Here is a 20646-nt window from a genome sequence, read left to right as displayed (position 1 = left end):
TGCCTCCCTCCTTAGAAACAAGAAGGTCAATCAGTACGTTCTAGTCTGGAAACATGAAGAAGTATATTTCAAGCTTGAATCCAACAACGTATAGCTACTAATGATGTCAATAGAATGCATTTCATCTGTTGTACACCACTCAGATGCACTTTAATGTGTCTTCTAGGAAGTTTTTCCAGAAGAATTTGGCCCCATGTATGACACAGCACTGCAGACTCTGATGTGGGAGTTCCTCTCCAGGCTGGAGAAACTGCTTCCAACACCAACATTTCAACAGGTATGAGCAATTTGGGAAGGGCCAGCGGTGTCAGCCTTGGCTGATTTTTGAATTGATGTTGTCATATTGCTGAGTGTACCATACGTTCTTGTTGTTACTTGGTCAATTGAATTTGTTGCACGTTTAAAACCACCTCCCGTTCTCAGACTGCATCCTGGCTCAGACCTGCCCCCTCTATGCTGAAGGAGTGTGCACAGTCTGTGACTCAACCTCAGCCTTTGAAGACTCTCCTCCACCACCACAGATGCCATGGCCATTTGTTCGCTAATGGTAGGCTTTTTTTCCCCCAGCTCTGTTTTCATAACAGTAGAAAATAACTGTTTTGTAAGATTTTAAATCATGTCTGTAACCACCTGCTCAGAGACGAACAGGCCTGCTACACTGGACGTGTAACGTTTGCAGAGCGTGAGATGTTCCTGGTGTTTGAAAGGAAACCTGGGCGGAAGCAGCGTGGCTCTGCATTCATTTACGCTTAATATGTTATTTTCAAGATATCAATTTGGTAAAGAGCTGAGGCATGGGGCTGGAAAGATTAAATCGTTCATATTCCTAAACAGAGCTATGGATGCAAGGACTGACCATCCGTGATACCAAAAATAGTTTTAACCATGTTTTGAGGCTATATAGTGTTTTACAATTACGTTGTTTACAAACAATCTTATATTTGTGGTTCTGATGGTGTACGACAGTTGAACTAAGCTCATGAAGCATTTATAAGTTATATTCTTCAAGAATCAATGGGTATATAATGAATGTAAAGGTACAAAAAAAACATGTAGCAATCACAATAAGACATTTTATTGTTCTCTCTTTTCCACTATTTCAGCTCATTCATCTTGTGATGATGATCGCATCCTCTCTTCACTGTCTCACAAGTTTCCACCTTCAGAGAGGGTGGAAATGGACATTGATGAAGCACGCTCACATAGCCAGTCTATAGCCACATGTGCACCCAGAAAAGAAAGGGACACTTTGATAGAGCAAGATAATGCAGAGAAGAAGCTGGGGATGAGTTTTGACACGGTTAAGAAGGCAGTGGAAATGACGGATAGAAGGAACGAAGAATGGGGAGAGAAGAACTATGAGGAGAGACTGCAACATCAGTTGGATTATAATGTTTTACAGGTCGAGATTGTAGATGGAGAAGACGTGTCCTCAACGTCATTGACAACAGCCGACAATGTCGGACAGACCTGGTCCCCAAAGGAAACGGAAGCGCTGATCTCTGTATGGTCAAAGAAACAGATTCTTCAGGCGATGGAACGAAGTTACAGAAAAAAACATGTGTATAGCGAAATTTCAAAGCAGATGAAGGACCTTGGCGTCAAAAGGACTTGGAAGCAGTGTCAAACAAAGATAAAGGACATGAAGTTCAGCTACAGACAAACACTGAGGAACCCAAGCAGTAGTGGCCGAGTGACCTGTCCATTCTTTTCTGAACTGCACACATTTCTCGCCGCCACGCCTGATGCAACTGATATCCGGTTGCCTGAGTCGAAGGAAACTGTCAAGGTTTCAGATCCAGAAGTCATGTTCTCAGATCAGGATGAAGGGCCTTCTGTGGATGTCAAGTTAGAGAATCTACACGAGGAAATGGCTTCCAGAAAAGAGACACACAAGACACTCACTGGAATGAAAACAGAAGCGAGGAAAGGGGATGAGGCTTTTCACAGCCCTCAAAGTGACAGCAGGGTGAAAATCGGAAGAATATCCCACCGTTGCGAACAGATGGTTGAAGACACGTCAGATTTGGACCTTCAGCCCGTAGTGATGTTGACGCAACTTGATGAAACCCTTCTGATGACAGGTGAGTAAAACATTTGATATATCACTTAAAACAATAGATTAATTTATGGATGTTTTACGTGTGTAGAAAATGTAATTCCAAGTCTCAAGTTAGAGGTGAGTGACTACTCTCTGTATCCTCCTCTCAACACCAGGTGGTGATCCTCATCCTGTTTCCCATACCACAGGGCAGTCTTCTAAAAGAAGCAAACGTGCCAAAATATGCTCCTTTTGTGGGAAGAGTTTTGTTGAAGCAAAGGATTTGACAACACACATGAGATCTCACACTGAGCAGAGCCCTCACCAGTGCACCCAGTGTGGGGAAGGCTTTGACCACCCGGACGACTTACAAAAACATTGGCAGAATGATTGTGACGAGATGATGAAACAGGGGATCAAGGAACACCAGCATGGAAAGGACAGGATCTCAGGAGAGTCCAGTAATGCAAGTACTGATCCAAAAACATGCCATCTATGCCATGAGACATTTGAATTTCAGTATGTGTTGAAAAATCGTCTTATTGTATTTCACAAAGGCAAAAGCCTTTATAAGTGTCCTCTGTGTATGAAGGGTTTTGGGTACCTCCGTGATTTGAAGAAAGACCAGAGTGAAAAAAGAGGTTGTCCTACAAGTGAAGCCGTCAAAAAAAGGAAGGAGTTAGGGTCAAATGAAAATGTTGTCGGACTGAACTCGACCCCCAACAAGTGCCCTGACGTCTTCAAGTGCTCCTTTTGTGAAGAGATATTTTCTCGGTGCATGGACCTGAAGAGCCACTACAGTCGTACTCATCAATTTACGGGACCGTTCCCCTGCCCTTCTTGTCAGACGACTTTTGTTTCATTAACTGAGCTGCGCTTACATCAGAGAAATGAGTCCACTCCTTACCAATGCTCTTTGTGCCAGCGATCATTCTTATCACTCGATAAACTGACTGTTCATGAGAGAATTCACACAGGGGAAAAACCGTACCTCTGTGCTGAGTGTGGAAAAGGTTTCCGGGATGCAAAAACCCTGGAAGAACACTCTAAGATTCATATTGAGGGAGAACTCCACACCTGCTCCCATTGTGGGAAAAGTTTCAAGCGAAAAGAGCTATTGAAACAACACATGTTAAATCACAAAGATGCCGCTTTCATCTGCCCAGACTGTGGGAAGAAGTTTTTTCGGTTGGTATGGTTAAGAAGGCATATGTTAATCCACACTGGCGAGAGACCGTTCCTCTGTGATCTCTGCGGGAAGGGTTTCAAATCTACAGTTGAATTGAGGTTGCACACCCGGACACACACTGGAGAACGGCCGTTCAAGTGCCCAGAATGTGGAAGAAGTTTTAAGCAGAAGTGTCATCTGCAGATACATCGGCGGACACACACAGGGGAGCGGCCGTATCCGTGCACCGTGTGCGATAAACGCTTTTATGTCAGCAAAGATAGAAAACGACACATGCTCATCCATACCGGAGAGAAGCCGTTCAAATGTCAAGTATGTGGCATGGCTTTCAACCGTAAAGGGCATTTGAGGGTACACCAACAAACCAAGAGGTGTTCATATAGGCACACAAGTCCCCTACATAGCACATCATTATAATAAGTGGTTTCCTGACTGACAGAACTGGACCTGTTCCTTTAAGCCACATTTTAAGATCTGAAGCCAAGAAAAAGTATTTGTTTACAAAGTGACAACAATATAAACCACAGTTGTAGCCTATGTTTGTTTTTTTGTTACAATGATGGATTTTGTAAAGAACTTCAAGGACGTGTTATGTATGTGACTGTTATTACATTGTTTTTTTTAAAGGCATGGGCATAGCGTCTGGTTATTTTAGTTGTTAGTTGGGTCATTCCTAGTCTGCGGTGCTTTTTGGACCTAACTTTTGGGGGGAAAGTATCTTTTAGATTTTGTTGTTGTATTCTATCAGAAAAGGGACATGTTTGACTTTATGAAAGACATATTGGTCAAGCTCAGACACTTAAATGTTTAGGTGCATTTTCCAACCGGTTAGGTGCATAATCCTAACAGGGTCAACATAACTGGAAATTTGGAGCCTAAATCAGCCATAGCTCTGTGAGTGAGCAAGATTGAGGTAGCGTAATGGTGAACACTTGAACCGGATTTTTAACTTCCCTATCAAATGTTTTAACATTTTAAGGAATTTGAGTGGGACATACAGAATAACAACATGGAAAAATAGATGTTTATTTAGCTTTGCACCATTGGTGGGAAAACAAAGAAAGTATGACACTTCTTGAATAGAGAGAAATAGTAAATATTGGTGTCTTTTTGTAGGCACTAACTCCATGGTTCGTTGGACAAAGCCTATAGGGAAATGAATGACGTCTTTTGTAGGGTTTTTGGATAAACGCCGAAAATAAGGTCTGGGTAAACACAGGCTTAGGAGATCTGACCTGTTTTGTTCTATGAGATAATCTTCGTCAGCTAACTAGACTTTGAGTTTTGAAACATTTATGTAATAATAAACTAAACGTATATAAGATCTCCTAAGCCTGTGTTAGCCTCTGACCTTATTATCGGCATTTAACCCAAAACCCTATTCTTTCCCCACAGGAATGTCTGAACGAACTAGAGGTAACTCATTTCCGCTTTAAAGGACTACAAGCTGGCGAGCTCTATGTGGTGGCATTGTAGGAAGGGGCTGTTTTTAAAGGAGCATTACAACAAAATAACAGGGTGGGAAGTGACATCAGGGACACACAGAAAACAAATAAAATAATAAATACAATAATCATGAAAAAACCTTTTTGAAGAGCGAAATTAACTAGGACTATAAAATAATAAAAGCTTTTAAATATTTGATGGGTTCTATTTCTTATGGACGTTGATGAATAACACTCGAGTTCATGGCAAAAAACACCTACATCCACTAAAAAAATTGTGCAAAATGCATAAAATTCCCTTTCAAGATCCACATTTTTGTGTTTTTAAGGTAAGACACTTGACCTTTTATATTTAAAGCCTTTTGGAATCAACATTTTACAGTAAATAAGAAGTGATATTTCCCGGGAACAGAAAAAGCACCACATTGTAGGAATGACCCTGATGGTTTTGGCTGCATTTCAGTCATATTGCACAGATTTTCAGACTCGAGTCATATTGATTGGGTGCTTGAATTGTTCAACACCACAATGTCCATTTTTTTGGGTGACCGAAGTAAAATGATTATAAAGGATTGTGTTGTCATTGGGAGGAGTATGATTCAATGGTTTATGATCAAATTCAATGTTAGATTCTGCACATTTTGCTATGAGTAGAGAAAATATTGTAGTTTTAAAGCTACTTTCCTGGAATACTGCACATTTTGCTACGTGGTGAAGAGAAACATTTGCAATTTTAAAAACTAATTTCCTGCAATTATACACATTTTGCCTTGATTTATGCCATGTTCATACGATATCTGGTTGAATAACAAAATCAAGAGGGGCCCCCAAAAGGCTAGAGGGGGACCCCTGGAGGTGCTCTAAGTGCCTGGTCGGTAATTCATCCCTGATTATTACAAGGTTGAGATAGCTGGCAAGACTAATTTACCTAGGAATATATAACATTTTAACTGATGTGGGCTAACTGAGTGACTGACAACTACTGATGCACTACCAATTTAGAAATTGCAACCTTGTGTATTCTACTACCAACAGTAAATTGAGACTGGATTCCTAAAAAAAATATATAATCATTTTCACGAGGCCCCTTGAGGGTAAGTCCGCCACTGATAACTAAACCATAGGATAAATGGTAAGCCTTCTTGCGTAAACATTTTAATTCATAGGTCTATGATGAACATGAAAGCACTCTCAGATAAGTTTTCAAAGTACTTCATAAATATAAAATGTATTGCCTAGTTGAATAAATAGACATGCTTCTCTGTAATGTCTGAAATATGGAATTATGTTAGACCTCACCATTTCTATATGTATTATGATCAAATTGAACTCAGTGTGCAGACATTGATACCATCATCTGGACTGTTTTACAGAGACATTTAAATCGAACTTGCTTCGGTAAGTTGGTACGTATTCCTTTCAATTTCTAACATCTTTGGCAATATTCAGACACGCAGCACGACTGCAAAGAAGACCACCTGGAACTCGACCACTGTTCCTTGTAAATGACGTCATTACGTCACGCCTGGAAGTAGCCAGCCAAAGAGGGAGTAGTCCACTGTTCAGGCGACCGAAGCTTTTGAATTTAGCTAGGTACTACCACTAATATTAACCTTGTACTATCTAACTACGCTGCTGTAGGCTATTATCAACTAGATCAACAATGTCATTGGCAGACGATGTCGGATGGACATGGTCGCCGGAGGAGACAAAGGCGCTGATCTCCGTATGGTCAAACGAACAGATTCTTCAGAAGATGGAGCAAACGTACAGAAACAAACATGTTTACAGCGAAATTTCGGAGCGGCTAAAGGACATTGGTGTCAAACGGACGTGGAAGCAGTGTCAAAATAAGATGAAGGCCTTGAAGTGGAGATACAGAGAAACACTGAGGAACCCAAGCAGCAGCCGACCGTGTCCATTCTTTTCTGAACTGCACGAATTCCTCGCCGCCATGCCTGACATGCCTGAGTCTAAGGAAACCGACGATGAGGAAGATAATGGTAAGCAAATTGGAATGAGTAGTTTTCAGTGTCACACTATTCATGTGAAAAGATCGGATGTGATTGGTCGAAAGACCAATTGGTGTAAAAATTGGGTTGCCTGTGTAAACCCAGTCACACAGATCGTCTTCCAATAGTTTAAGGATACATTTAGATGGGCAGCCAAATTCAGTTATTTTTTCCCCCACTAATTGATATTTTGACCAATCACATCAGCTCTTCTCACAGCAACTCTTTTACAGAACTGATCTGATTGGTTAAAAGAACAATTAGTGAAAAAAATATCATAATTGGGTTGCCTGTGTAAACAATGTAACCAGGCTTAATTGCGACCACATATAGGTTCAAAAGAGAGAGCGCTGGCTGGAGGACAAGATTAGTTGAAATGGAAATTCGTCCTCTGTCTTTCCCAATATCCCCCAGACACACACGTTGAGAGGCACAGTGTGCAGCACCCCTGGATTGAGAACAGCTGGGAGAGTTTAAGTGCCTTGCACAAGAAAAACTGAGCCCTGCTGTTAACAAAATAAAATCTGATCAGATTTGGGCAAGGTGGGGAGGTTTAACTTTAAAAAAAATAAAAAATTGTGTCTGAAAACCAAAGCTTCATTATGTTAAATTGACTGCAGTATAGGTTAGTTGTTAAATTGATATGTGTCAAATAAATGCATGTAAGCTGTTATAAAAAAATCTTAGTCACCTTCATTCATGTAGTTTAATCATTTCAGTTTCACAGAAGGTGTAGAAGTAGTAACAAACTGTCCAATAGATGGCAAGCTTCTAGGCTACTGTATGGAGTGAGATAGCTGCCAAAAGGTTGAACATACACTACCGTTCAAAAGTTTGGGGTCACTTAGAAATGTCCTTGTTTTTGAAAGAAAAGCAATTTTTTGGTCCATTTAAAATAACATCAAATTGATCAGAAATACAGTGTTGACATTGTTAATGTTGTAAATGACTATTGTAGCTGGAAACAGCTGATTTTTAATGGAATATCTACAGAGGCCCATTATCAGCAACCATCACTCCTTTGTTCCAATGGCACGTTGTGTTAGCTAATCCAAGTTTATCATTTTAAAAGGCTAATTGATTATTAGAAAACCCTTTTACAATTATGTTAGCACAGCTGAAAACGGTTGTTCTGATTAAAAAAGCAATAAAACTGGCCTTTAGACTAGTTGAGTATCTGGAGCATCAGCACTTGTGGGTTTGATTACAGGCTAAAAAATAACTTTCTTCTGAAACTCGTTAGTCTATTCTTGTTCTGAGAAATGAAGGCTATTCCATGCAAGAAATTGCCAAGAAACTGAAGATCGCATGCTCTGCACTTTATTTGGCTAGTAGGCAAATAGTCAAATTAGGGTATAATGACTCTGACTGCATGCCTCCAGAAGGGGTGCTTTTCCTAAGGCTCATGGTGCTGTGGTGCTGCATGGAGATCAAACTCTTTAACTGGGCAGCAGTGTGTCGATGGAGGGAATAGCCTATACGGTGACTACCTAAGACCACTGCAGAGTTATTGTAAAGTGTGAGAATAAGCTTATGCCAGACTATATTTAACCTCTCCCATGTTATTTTCAAAGTCCACATGTTCATGATATTCGTCGCCAGACCCACTGGCTCCAGGTCATCTATAAGTCTATGCTAGGTAAAGCTCCGCCTTATCTCAGTTCACTGGTCACGATAACACCCACCCGTAGCACACGTTCCAGCAGGTAAATCTCTCACTGATCATCCCTAAAGCCAACACCTCATTTGGCCGCCTTTCCTTTCAGTTCTCTGCTGCCAGTGACTGGAACGAATTGCAAAAATCACTGAAGTTGGAGACTTTTATTTCCCTCGCCAACTTTAAACATCAGCTATCTTGAGCAGCTAACCGATCACTGCAGCTGTACATAGTCCATCTGTAAATAGCCCACCCAATCTACCTACCTCATCCCCATACTGTTTTTATTTACTTTTCTGCTCTTTTGCACACCAGTATCTCTACTTGCACATCATCATATGCTCATTTATCACTCCAGTGTTAATCTGCTAAATTGTAATTATTTGCTCCTATGGCCTATTTATTGCCTACCTCCTCATGCCTTTTGGACACACTGTATATAGACTTTCTTTTTTTTCTACTGTGTCATTGACTTGTTTGTGTTATTGGCTTGTTTATTGTTTATTCCATGTGTAACTCTGTGTTGTTGTCTGTGTCAAACTGATTTTGCTTTATCTTGGCCAGGTCGCAGTTGTAAATGAGAACTTGTTCTTAACTAGCCTACCTGGTTAAATAAAGGTGAAATAAAAACATAAAACCCGATTTGATATAAATCATGTCAAATTATTTTAAATTCATATAACCCCCTCCTACAGAATATGCTTTGGCAAAATTTAGTGATGAAATAAATATCTAAATATTGTAATATATTTTGAGTGGAGGAGACTCCAGTGGTCATACATAATTCATAGATTCACCAAAGATCTATTATTGTTCCGTGTTTCATTATTCCTGGTAGATACTGCTGGTTATCTTTCATTATTCCTGGTAGATACTGCTGGTTATGTTTCATTATTCCTGGTAGATACTACTGGATATGTTTCATTATTCCTGGTAGATACTGCTGGATATGTTTCATTATTCCTGGTAGATACTGCTGGATATGTTTCATTATTCCTGGTAGATACTGCTGGTTATGTTTCATTATTCCTGGTAGATACTGCTGGATATGTTTCATTATTCCTGGTAGATACTGCTGGATATGTTACATTATTCCTGGTAGATACTGCTGGATATGTTTCATTATTCCTGGTAGATACTACTGGTTATGTTTCATTATTCCTGGTAGATACTGCTGGATATGTTTCATTATTCCTGGTAGATACTGCTGGATATGTTTCATTATTCCTGGTAGATACTGCTGGTTATGTTTCATTATTGCTGGTAGATATTGCTGGTAGATACTACTGGTTATGTTTGCAGACAGAGCCCAGAGAATGGGGTGGTGCAATACTGAATTAGTCATATTTTGATAAGGTGCATGCATGGGGATGTCTACGTAACTTTTTTTTATACTGTGTTATGCTTGTTTGTGTGTGTTATGTTTGTTCAAACTCTGAACGGTATTATTGTATATGTCAGAATTGCAACACAAGATTTGTTCAAGCCTACAATGTTAGTCTGTAATCGTAACATGGTGTTTGTATGTTCACAGATAAAATTTTACGTTTCACGCATGGCTTTTCTTACGATCCTAACGATACATAAGTTCAACCTTTTGGCAGGTATTTCACTCCATACTACTGCCACCCACATTAGGCTACCCAGCAACAAAACCACATGACATGTAAAAGTCTGATAGTCCGCAATCGCAATAAAGGTGGCTTGGAACGTCAACAAAGTGTTTCTTTCCTACCAGGTCGTCCTCTTCCTCTGTCGTCTCTGCGTCTTTTGGTTCCTCCACTGCGGCTGGTGTCCGCAGCTCTATGGCAAGTTGTTCAGCGCAGAGACACAATGGACTACGGGTTGGTGGAGGAGTTTGTAACCACTGTGTTGGAGATAACCCCTGATCTGATGCGTTACAGAGAGAAAGTCCAGCTCATCATGGGGCTGCGAGCACAGGTGAGAAATTAAGAGGGGTGTGGTTGAGGTAGGAAGTTGGGTGACATTGTCCGCATGTAGGATTCCCTTGTGAAAGAGACCTTGGTTTCAATGGGACTCCCCATTAAGGTAAAAATAGAAAAAATCACATCAAAGTTTATTGGTCGCGTCCACAGTTTAGAAGATGTTATAGCGAGTGCAGCGAATTGCATACAGTATGTTACTTGCTCCTAACAATGCAATAAAATATCAAACAAGTACCGTAATTTCCGGACTATAAGCCGCAACTTTTTTCCCACGCTTTGAACCTCGCGGCTTAAACAATGACGCGGCTAATATATGGATTTTTCCCCCTTTAAATTTTTTTTGAAAGGAGATGACCAGTGGTTTCAGTGCACAGGAGGAGGAAGATAGTGACCAATGACTTTCTTGGTAGGCTACTGTTTACTGCAAATCTTTTATTTTCGTTAAAGCCTACTTATTTTTGTTACAAGCCGTGTTTCGTTAAAGCCTGTGTAAAGTTCATTTGTTTCAATGTACTGGTAGGCACCTGCGGCTTATAGACATGTGCGGCTTATTTATGTTCAAAATAATATTTTTTTTTTAAATTCAGTGGGTGCGGCTTATATTCAGGTGCGCTCAATAGTCTGGAAATTACGGTACATAAATAATTAAAATGGAATCATGTCTAATCAATCAATGTTAATGTTATATTTCACACACCATGATCATTGTTGAGTCCTCTACAGTAAGGGCCTCTAAAACTAGACCATATTTTTTTGTACTAAGTGGAGGAATACAATATAGCTAATTTACAATGGGTTCGGCAGCAGGAAGGTTGCGCTGGTCCCACGTAACCAATCATTTTTGCTGCTTTCTCTGATCATGCTCTCTGTCACAGTTTCTGTGTTAGCCAAACAGCTGTGGTCTTTTCATGAAAACAAGCGCCCTGTAGGCGTAGCCAATATGGGGACTGAGTGACATGGCTTCACTTGATACAGGCTTTGACTTTATAGTAAATACCACATACTAGAACATTCCTATATCGTACTCACTGCCAGATTGGTTTGCATCCAAAATGTTTCAGTGTTACCTGTTTGTTGTTGACAGCTGGTTCTGGAGTTGTGTCGCTCTGATCATTCAGCCGACCCGGAGACCATCCAGCCACACCTGAGCAGGATGAGGACCTGCATCATCACTCATAGAGAAAAGGAGGTGAGTGCCACTCTGTGATCAAGACTTGTAACTCTGCCGCCCGGGTTAATTTACTGTGTTATGTATACTTTCTGTAGATAGATACAGAGGTGGAGGCATCAGAGTCAAACTTCTTGGAACTCGTCCAAACTCTTCTAGATGACCCACTTGAGAGGGAACACTTCTTCCAGGTTGGTGTGAGAACAATTTTTCTGCTAAACTGACATTTAAATCTGGGAGGTAAACTGAACAGCAGTGCATACACAATCTATTCCACATCCTATTCCATTGAAATCCTTGTTACTGGCTTACTCAGTACTGCTGAACCTCAGCTTGCATTAGCTAATATTGAGTGGACTTGTATAGTTACTAATTATGCATTTATTTAATCTGTTATACTCGACTCTTCTAGGAAGTTTTTCCAGAAGAATTTGGCCCCATGTATGACACAGCACTGCAGACTCTGATGTGGGAGTTCCTCTCCAGGCTGGAGAAACTGCTTCCAACACCAACATTTCAACAGGTATGAGCAATTTGGGAAGAGCCAGCGGTATCAGCCTTGGCTGATTTTTGAATTGATGTTGTCATATTGCTGAGTGTACCATACGTTCTTGTTGTACTTGGTCAATTGAATTTGTTGCACGTTTAAAACCACCTCCCGTTCTCAGACTGCATCCTGGCTCAGACCTGCCCCCTCTATGCTGAAGGAGTGTGCACAGTCTGTGACTCAACCTCAGCCTTTGAAGACTCTCCTCCACCACCACAGATGCCATGGCCATTTGTTCGCTAATGGTAGGCTTTTTTTTGCCCCAGCTCTGTTTTCATAAGTGGAAAATAAACATTGTATTACATTTAAACCTGCTACCCTGAACGGGAACTTTTGCAGAGATGCTCCCATTGTTTGAAAGGGAACCTGGGCGTAAGCTATGGGTGACGCACTGTTTCCATTTTCAAGGTATCGATTTGGTAAACATCTGAGGGATAGGTCTGGAGAAATGTAACCACATATATTCGTAGACGACGCTATGGATGCAAGGACTGACCATCCATGATTCCAAAATGTATCATTTTAACCATGTTGAGGCTATAAAGTGTTTGTTTACAAGTATGTTTACAATAATGGATTAAAACAAGCATATACAGTTCATTCGGAAAGTATTCAGACCCCTTGACTTTTTAAGCGTTTTGTTATGTTACAGCCGTATTCTAAAATGTATTGAATCGTTTTTTTCTCATCAATCTACCCACAATACCCCATAATGTCAAAGCAATAACATGCCTTTAGACTCTTCCTAGAGCTGGCCGCCCGGCCAAACTGAGCAATCGGGGGAGAAGGGCCTTGGACAGGGAGGTGACCAAGAACCCGATGGTCTCTCTGACAGAGCTCCAGAGTTCCTCTGTGGAGATGGGAGAACCTTCCTGAAGGACAACCACCTCTGCAGCACTCCACCAATCAGGCCTTTATGGTAGAGTGGCCAGACGGAAGCCACTCCTCAGTAAAATGCACAGGACAGCCCGCTTGGAGTTTGCCAAAAGTCACCTAAAGACCCTGACTATGAGAAACCAGATTAACCGGCCTGATGAAACCAAGTTTGAACTCTTTGGCCTGAATACCAGGTGTCACATCTGGAGGAAACCTGGCACCCTTTTATTCAGCCACAGGGACTGGGAGACTGGTCCGTATCAAGGAAAAGATGAACAGTGCAAAGTACAGAGAAATCCTTGATGAAAACCTGCTCCAGAGAGCTCAGGACCTCAGACTGGACAACGATCCTAAGCACACAGCCAAGACAACACAGGAGTGGCTTCAGGACAAGCCTCTAAATGTCCTTGAGTGGGCCAGCCAGAGCCCAGACTTGAACCCGATCGAACATCTCTTGAGAGACCAGAAAATAGCTGTGCAGCAACGCTCCCCATCCAACCTGACAGCACTTGAGAGGATCTGCAGAGAAGAATGTGAGAAACTCCCCAAATACAGGTATGCTAAGCTTGTAGCATCGTACCCAAGAAGACTCGAGGCTGTAATCGCTGCCAAAGGTGCTGCAAGAAAGTACTGAGTAAATTGTCTGAATACTTACGTAAATGTAATTTCTTCGGGGGTTTTTTAGACGTTTGCAGAAATGTCTAAAAACCTGTTTTCGCTTTGTCATTTTGGGGTATTGTGTTTTAGATTGATGGGGGAAAAACTATTTTATCAATTTTAGAAGAAGGCTGTAACATAACAAAATATGCAAAAAGTCAAGGGGTCTGAATACCTTCCGAATGCACTGTATATTCTTCAATAATCAATGAGTATATATCATTAAAGTCACAGGAAGACAAAATATTTGATTTTTTTGATTTTTTCCCCCCCCAATGTTTCAGGTCATTCATCTTGTGCTGATGATCGCATCCTCTCTTCACTGTCTCACACATTCTCAGAGAGGGTGGAAATGGACATTGATGAAGCACGCTCACATAGCCAGTCTAAAGCCACATGTGGACCCAGAAAAGAAAGGGACACTTTGATAGAGCAAGATAATGCAGAGAAGGAGCTGGGGATGAGTTTGGACACGGTTAAGAAGGCAGTGGAAATGACAGATAGTTCTTCTCTCCCCATTCTTCGTTCCTTCTATGAGGAGAGACTGCAACATCAGTTGGATTATAATGTTTTACAGGTTGAGATTGTAGATGGAGAAGACATGTCCTCAACGTCATCGATGACAGCAGACGACGTCGGATGGACCTGCTGGACCCCCGATGAGACAACGGCGCTTATCTCTGTATGGTCAGATGAACAGATTCTTCATAAAATGGAGCAAAGTTATAGAAAAAAACATGTGTACAGAGAAATTTCTGAGTGTTTAAAGGACATTGGTGTCAAAAAGACGACGAAGCAGTGCCACAATAAGATAAAAGCTTTGAAGTGGAGATACAGAGAAACACTGAGGAACCCAAGCAGCCGACCGTGTCCATTCTTTTCTCAACTGCACAAATTTCTCGCCGCCATGCCTGACATGCCTGGGTCCAAGGAAACTGTCAAGGTTTCCGATGAAGTCGTGTCTTTGAATCAGGATATAGGGCCTGTGGATGTCGAGTTGGAGCATCTAAATGAGGAAATGGTTTCTAGAAAAGGGAAAGACGAGACCCTCACCAGAGAGCAAACAGAAGAGGGAAAGAGGGATGATGCTTTTTGCAGCCCTCAAAGTGACCGCAAGATGAAAATCCCCCCCAGAAAACTTTGTCGCAAACAGATGGTTGAAGATATGTCCTCAACAACATTGGTAGACAATGATACACGGACCTGGACCCTGGAGGGGACGAAAGCACTGATCTCCGTGTGGTCAAACAAACAGGTTCTTCAGATGATGGAACAGAGTTACCGAAAAAAACATGCGTACAGTGAAGTTTCAGAGCGGCTAAAGAACATTGGCATCAAAAGGACGTGGAAGCAATGCCAATCAAAGATGAAGCACATGAAGCACAGCTACAGACAAGCATTGAGGAACCCAAGCAGTAGTGGCCGAGCAACCTGTCCGTTCTTTTCTGAACTGCACAACTTTCTCGCCGCCATGCCTGACATGCCTGGTTCCAAGGAAACTGTCAAGGTTTCCGATGAAGTCATGTCTTCAGATCAGGATGAAGGGCCTTCTGTGGATGTCGAGTCGGAGCATCTAAATGAGGAAGTGGTTTCTAGAAAAGGGAAAGACGAGACGCCCACCAGAGAGCAAACGGAAGAGAGAAAGAGGGATGAAAGTGACAGCCGAATGAATATTGGAAGAAAACGGGCAGTTGAAGATGTGTCTGATTTGGAACTTCAACCCGTAGTGCCGCAAACCCAAATTGATGACAACCTTCTTGTGACAGGTGAGTAAAACATTTTTAAACAATATATTTATGACATGTATGGAAGTTGTGTGTGTAGAATTAATTCCATGGTTTAAGTTAGGGGTATGGCAGTTGTGTGTGTGTGTGTGTGTAATAACTGGGTTGAGAGTGACATCTCTATCCTCTGTGTCCTTTAACAATGGATCTTCTCTCCTCTCAACACCAGGTGGTGATCCTCGTCCTGTTTCCCATACCACAGGGCAGTGTACTAAAAGAAGCAAACGTGCCAAAATATGCTCCTTATGTGGGAAGAGTTTTGTTGAAGCAAAGGATTTGACAACACACATGAGATCTCACACTGAGCAGAGCCCTCACCAGTGCACCCAGTGTGGGGAAGGCTTTGACCACCCGGACGACTTACAAAAACATTGGCAGAATGATTGTGAGGAGATGATGAAACAGGGGGTCAAGGAACACCAGCATGGAAAGGACAGGATCTCGGGAGAGTCCAGTAATGCAAGTACTGATCCAAAAACATGCCATCTATGCCATGAGACTTTTCAATTTCAGTATATGTTGAGAAGGCATCTTATTGTGTTTCACAAAGGCAGAAGACTTTTTAAGTGTCCTCTTTGTCTGAAGGGTTTTGCCTTCCTCAGTGCTTTGAAGAAACACCAGAGTAACAAAAGAGGTTGTCCTACAAGTGAAGCCGTCAAAAAAAGGAAGGAGTTAGGGTCAAAAAACCCTTATGCCCGCATAACTCCAGGACTTTCCTTAAATACAAATAATTCCAAAACGTGCCCTGTATGCCATGCAACTTTTTCACAAACGTCTAGTTTGAAAAGCCACTATTTTTACCATCATGCCCCAGACAAAAGCCGCTTCAAGTGTCCCCGATGTTTGAAGGCTTTTGTATCCCACAGTCAAAGGAAGAGACACCAGCAGAGCAAAAGAGGTTGTCGGTTAGAGAGAAGTCACAAAAATGGGAGTAGGCCAGCATGGTCGCTGACTCTTAGGGAAAAGAAAAATGAGATTCCTCAGCCTTCCAGTACAGCAACCCAGGAACCAACAACCTCTCAAGTTCCCACCACTACAGCACAGTCCTCTAATAAAAAGACAATTCCCAAAGCATGTCCTGTATGCCAGAAGACTTTTAAATTTGAAGCAACCATGGTAAGGCACATTGCTTCTCACCAAAAGGAAAGTCTCAACAAGTGCCCTGACATTTTGAAGTGTACCTTTTGTGAAGAGATCTTTTCTCAGGGCATGGACCTGAAGAGCCACTACAGTCGTACTCATCAATTTACGGGACCGTTCCCCTGCCCTTCTTGTCAGAAGACTTTTGTTTCATTAACTGAGCTGCGCTTACATCAGAGAAATGAGTCCACTCCTTACCAATGCTCAGTGTGCCAGCGACTATTCCGAACACAGTATACCTTAACTATTCACGAGCGAATTCACACAGGGGAGAAACCGTTCCTCTGCGCTGAGTGTGGAAAGGGTTTCCGGAGTGAAAAACTACTACAATCACACTCTAAGAGTCATGTTGAGGGAAAACCCCACTCTTGCTCCACTTGTGGGAAAAGGTTCCAGAGAAGAGAGCTATTAAAACAACACATGTTACATCACAAAGATGCCGCTTTCATCTGCCCAGACTGTGGGAAGAAGTTTTTTCAGTTGGTATGGTTAAGAAGGCATATGTTAATCCACACTGGCGAGAGACCGTTCCTCTGTGATCTCTGCGGGAAGGGTTTCAAATCTACAGCTGAATTGAGGATACACACCCGGACACACACTGGAGAACGGCCGTTCAAGTGCCAAGAATGTGGAAAAGGTTGTAGGCAGAAGAGTGAGCTGCAGGAGCATCTACGGAGACACACGGGGGAGCGGCCGTATCCGTGCCCCATATGCGATAAACGCTTTTATGTCAGCAAAGATAGAAAACGACATATGCTCATCCATACCGGAGAAAAACCGTTCAAATGTCAAGCATGTGGCATGGCTTTCAACCGTAGAACACTTTTGAGGGTACACCAAAAAAACAAGTTGTGTTTATATAGCCATACAAGTCCCCTACATTATACACCCCTACATTACACATCATTGTAATGTTGGGGATTTGTGGTCCTCGATCAGTGTTTGGATTCATGAAAGTAATTTGTTGTATATTGCTCATTACATTTGAGAGTAGTAATTGTTACGTTACATATTACTCATCATATGAGCGAAACCCCACCGAGGCGCTATGCTCGGTGCTGAATCCTTCATTCACAATCGGCAATTGATAGCCTAATATTGTCACCCATCAGACTATTGCGATTTTAAACTGGTCTGTAGGCGACATCTTTTATATGTGTGAAATTAGTTTTGATCTGCCTTTAGTCAACTGTCAGGTGAAGGAAGGGCAGCGGGGGGAAACTAAGTCCTCCTAAGCAAGGCTAACGAAATGCAAACTACAGTGGGGTCCGAAATGATTGACACCCTTGATAAAGATGAGTAAAAATGACAATAATAAATAATTGAAATACTGAGCTATATTGTATGTAAAAAAAAAATTAAAAAAGGGAAATATTATTTTATACAATTGCTCACATGAAAAGATTTTGTTTAACAATTATTTTATTTTTTAAAGGTAGGGGTCAAAATGAATGCCTCGCGTTCATTGCAGATCCTTGATATCCTTCGTCTGCATTTATGGACCGCCCTCTTCAATTCAAACCATAGGTTTTCAATGGGTTTCAATTGCAAAATGGCATTATACTTGGAAAGATGGTTTAATCTGTGGATATTTGAGGCTTGAAGAATGATTGATGGATTGGCCGCTGTGGGTGATAATCCAGCATTTGCAGAAAGAGAAAATTAGGAATATACAGTACCAGTCAAAAGTTTAGACACACCTACTCATTTAAGGGTTTTTCTTTATTTTTACTATTTTCTACATTGTAGAATAATAGTGAAGACAACTACATGTACCGTACATGTGAGTAAAAATAGCTAAATAATTATACATACAGTACCAGTCAAGTTTTGACACACCTACACATTCAAAGGTTTTTCTTTATTTGTACTATTTTCAACATTGTAAAACTAGACATTGACATCAACTATGAAATAACACATGTGGAATCATGCAGTAACCAGCCAAGAGTGTGCAAAGCTGTCAAGGCAAAGGGTGGCTACTTTGAAGAATCTCGAATATAAAATATATTTGTTTAACGCTTTTTTGCTTACTACATGATTCCATATGTGTTATTTCATAGTTTTGATGTTGATGTCAATGTCTTGTCTTGCAATGTGAAAATAAAGAAAAATATTTGAATGTGTAGGTGTGTCCAAACATTTGACTGGTACTGTATGTATAATTATTTAACTACATGTACTGTACATGTGAGTGAAAATAGCTGTTAGTAGAATTATGGTTGTCTATTAGTTTGGTGCAATCGGGAGGGGTGGTAGGGGAATAAATTAAAGGGGATTAGAAAATATGTAAATAATTACATTTATATCATTTTGAATACTAGAATGGTCATGAACCTTCTTATGATGGTTCAAAGGTCAGTCATATTGGTCAGGGAGTTTGTCAACCATGGTTTGCCAGTGCTGTGGTAAGATATTGTGAAGAATTTACCTGCACTGTATTTGTGTTAGCTAGCAAGACAGTTTTAGAGGAATGACTCAATTTTTGTTATTTTTATTAACCGTAAATATGCCAACATTCCATTCAAACAATTTAGTCAATCCACAGCCATACACTGGCTGAAATCAGTTGAGGATAGGACTTAAGCCGAAACCACACAGTGACGCCGTCGACGATGTCAAAATTTGCTTGCGAGAGTAGAGCGCGTCAATTCACATACATTACGTAGAGTATGCCAACTTAATGTCATGAGAATCCACAATAAACGGTTGTATTTTTATGTTCGCTATGTAGCCCTTGTCAATTATTGTTGTGTTCCTTTTTGACTTACTTTATATGTCCTACGGGAGCCACTGTATCCGCCTCCTGTTCTGTTGGGTCACAAGGAGAGCTACCCTACCTACTGTAGCGGTTTATAAAGAATTTAGCTAGTCTCATTCTTTCTACATAACAGTATTCTCTCTCGAACAGAGTTCCAGGAGTTTGCCAGCCATAGCCTGCCTAGGCTATATGCCTGTGTCGAAATTAACAGGTAGGCATAAAGTTATTGTTTTCAAATATGTATTATTGACACTGGCAGCTAAACTTAACACTAAATATACACTTTTTAACTGTTAATTCCTAACATAAATTGCCAGAAAATAAGACGTTGTGCATTATCTGCTCACTTTACCAGCATTGCTTTGTGTAGACGCGAGAAAAATAAACGTGCTTTCTTTTTGAAGCACATGATGCCGTTGACGGTGTTGACGCTCGCGGCCCATCTGTATTCTCTCATTCCTGTTTGTACATTTTTTTTTTTATAAAAAAAAAAGCTTTTTGTTTGATTTGGCCTTAACAAGTAGTAAATGCAACTACTGATATTGTATCATATAATGGCACACAGCTTTCCAAGAACAAATCTGATATTTATACAGAAAACGTGTATAAAACTCATATAAACAGTATTTATTATTTGTCTATAATCCCATTACACAATTTCTGACATCACATGCCTTTTATTTTCCTACATATGTAAAAGCAGGAAATGCATCACCTATGCCTTTACTGCCATTCATTCCAATTAGACTGGTTTTGGATTTCTCCCTGACCAAGATGGCTGCCATTTTGGTCCCATTATGGAACTTTGAGGATACATGGCATACTCCCTGTAGTAATATAATAGGATCTCTATGGATAGAACCCACAAATAAGCAGATAAGATTGTGGGTTTAGACGTGTGCTTGAGGTTCTTATCTTGCTGGAAAATCACTTGCAGCCAAGTTTTTTTTTTTGCTAAAATGATCTGTTACTGGGTAGTTCATGATGGCGTTAGTTTTAATCAGCTAACTTACTTTCAGGGGATACATTAGGTGGCAATATCCAAATATTGGTTGATTTGTTAGTCATCTATAGCTACCTGGTCTCAGAACATTTATTCTGTACGTAAATCTGAAACATTCCATTAAGTATGATATTTTACATCTGTGCAGATTGTCCACTCAAGTAAACTGGGTGAACTATATTATTTCCCTCTGTTTACTGTCATAAACCTACACGGGGGTGTGTTTAGTACAGTGTAGTCAAAGTGAAACTCAATCATTTCGCATATCTTGTTGTCTTTCTTTGCTATTACTGTACCTTTTTACAGTGAAGTTAGATTGGAGGGAGGTATACAGGTCTTAAGGGAGAGAAAAAGGACATGTGGATATCGAAAGACCACTATACCTAACAAGTTAGTTCAAGACATGCATATTAATTTGAA

At 40.8% G+C, this 20646-nt stretch overlaps 1 protein-coding gene across 2 annotated transcripts; it reads left to right on the top strand.

Moving 5' to 3' along the window:
- Positions 1 to 71: 71 nt before the first annotated feature.
- LOC123723742 (uncharacterized) lies at positions 72 to 19187 on the top strand. 2 transcript variants are annotated; one of them, XM_014177405.3, is made up of 11 exons: positions 72 to 277; positions 424 to 547; positions 1104 to 2084; positions 2251 to 6678; positions 10083 to 10285; positions 11375 to 11479; positions 11557 to 11649; positions 11871 to 11981; positions 12127 to 12250; positions 13823 to 15304; positions 15492 to 19187. In XM_014177405.3, the coding sequence occupies exons 4-11, from the start codon at positions 6339 to 6341 to the stop codon at positions 17372 to 17374; spliced, it is 4341 nt and encodes a 1446-aa protein (XP_014032880.3). In that variant the 5' UTR covers positions 72 to 277; positions 424 to 547; positions 1104 to 2084; positions 2251 to 6338; the 3' UTR covers positions 17375 to 19187. The 2 variants fall into 2 exon arrangements, with proteins under 2 accessions (XP_014032880.3, XP_082826115.1); XM_082969989.1 differs by having other exon boundaries at positions 2218 to 6678.
- The last annotated feature ends 1459 nt before the right edge of the window (positions 19188 to 20646 follow it).

Source organism: Salmo salar, chromosome 27, assembly GCF_965601325.2.
Source record: "Salmo salar chromosome 27, fSalSal1, whole genome shotgun sequence".
Taxonomy (NCBI): Eukaryota; Metazoa; Chordata; class Actinopteri; order Salmoniformes; family Salmonidae; genus Salmo; species Salmo salar.
This window is presented reverse-complemented; position numbering and strand designations above follow the sequence as displayed.

Excerpts from the sequence above, each read along its gene's own strand:
- LOC123723742 (XM_014177405.3), top strand. The coding sequence starts at position 6,339 with ATGTCATTGGCAGACGATGTCGGATGGACATGGTCGCCGGAGGAGACA. Across the intron at positions 11,650-11,870 it reads AGAGGGAACACTTCTTCCAG|GAAGTTTTTCCAGAAGAATT; the intron begins GTTGGTGTGAGA and ends CGACTCTTCTAG. Across the intron at positions 15,305-15,491 it reads TGACAACCTTCTTGTGACAG|GTGGTGATCCTCGTCCTGTT; the intron begins GTGAGTAAAACA and ends TCTCAACACCAG.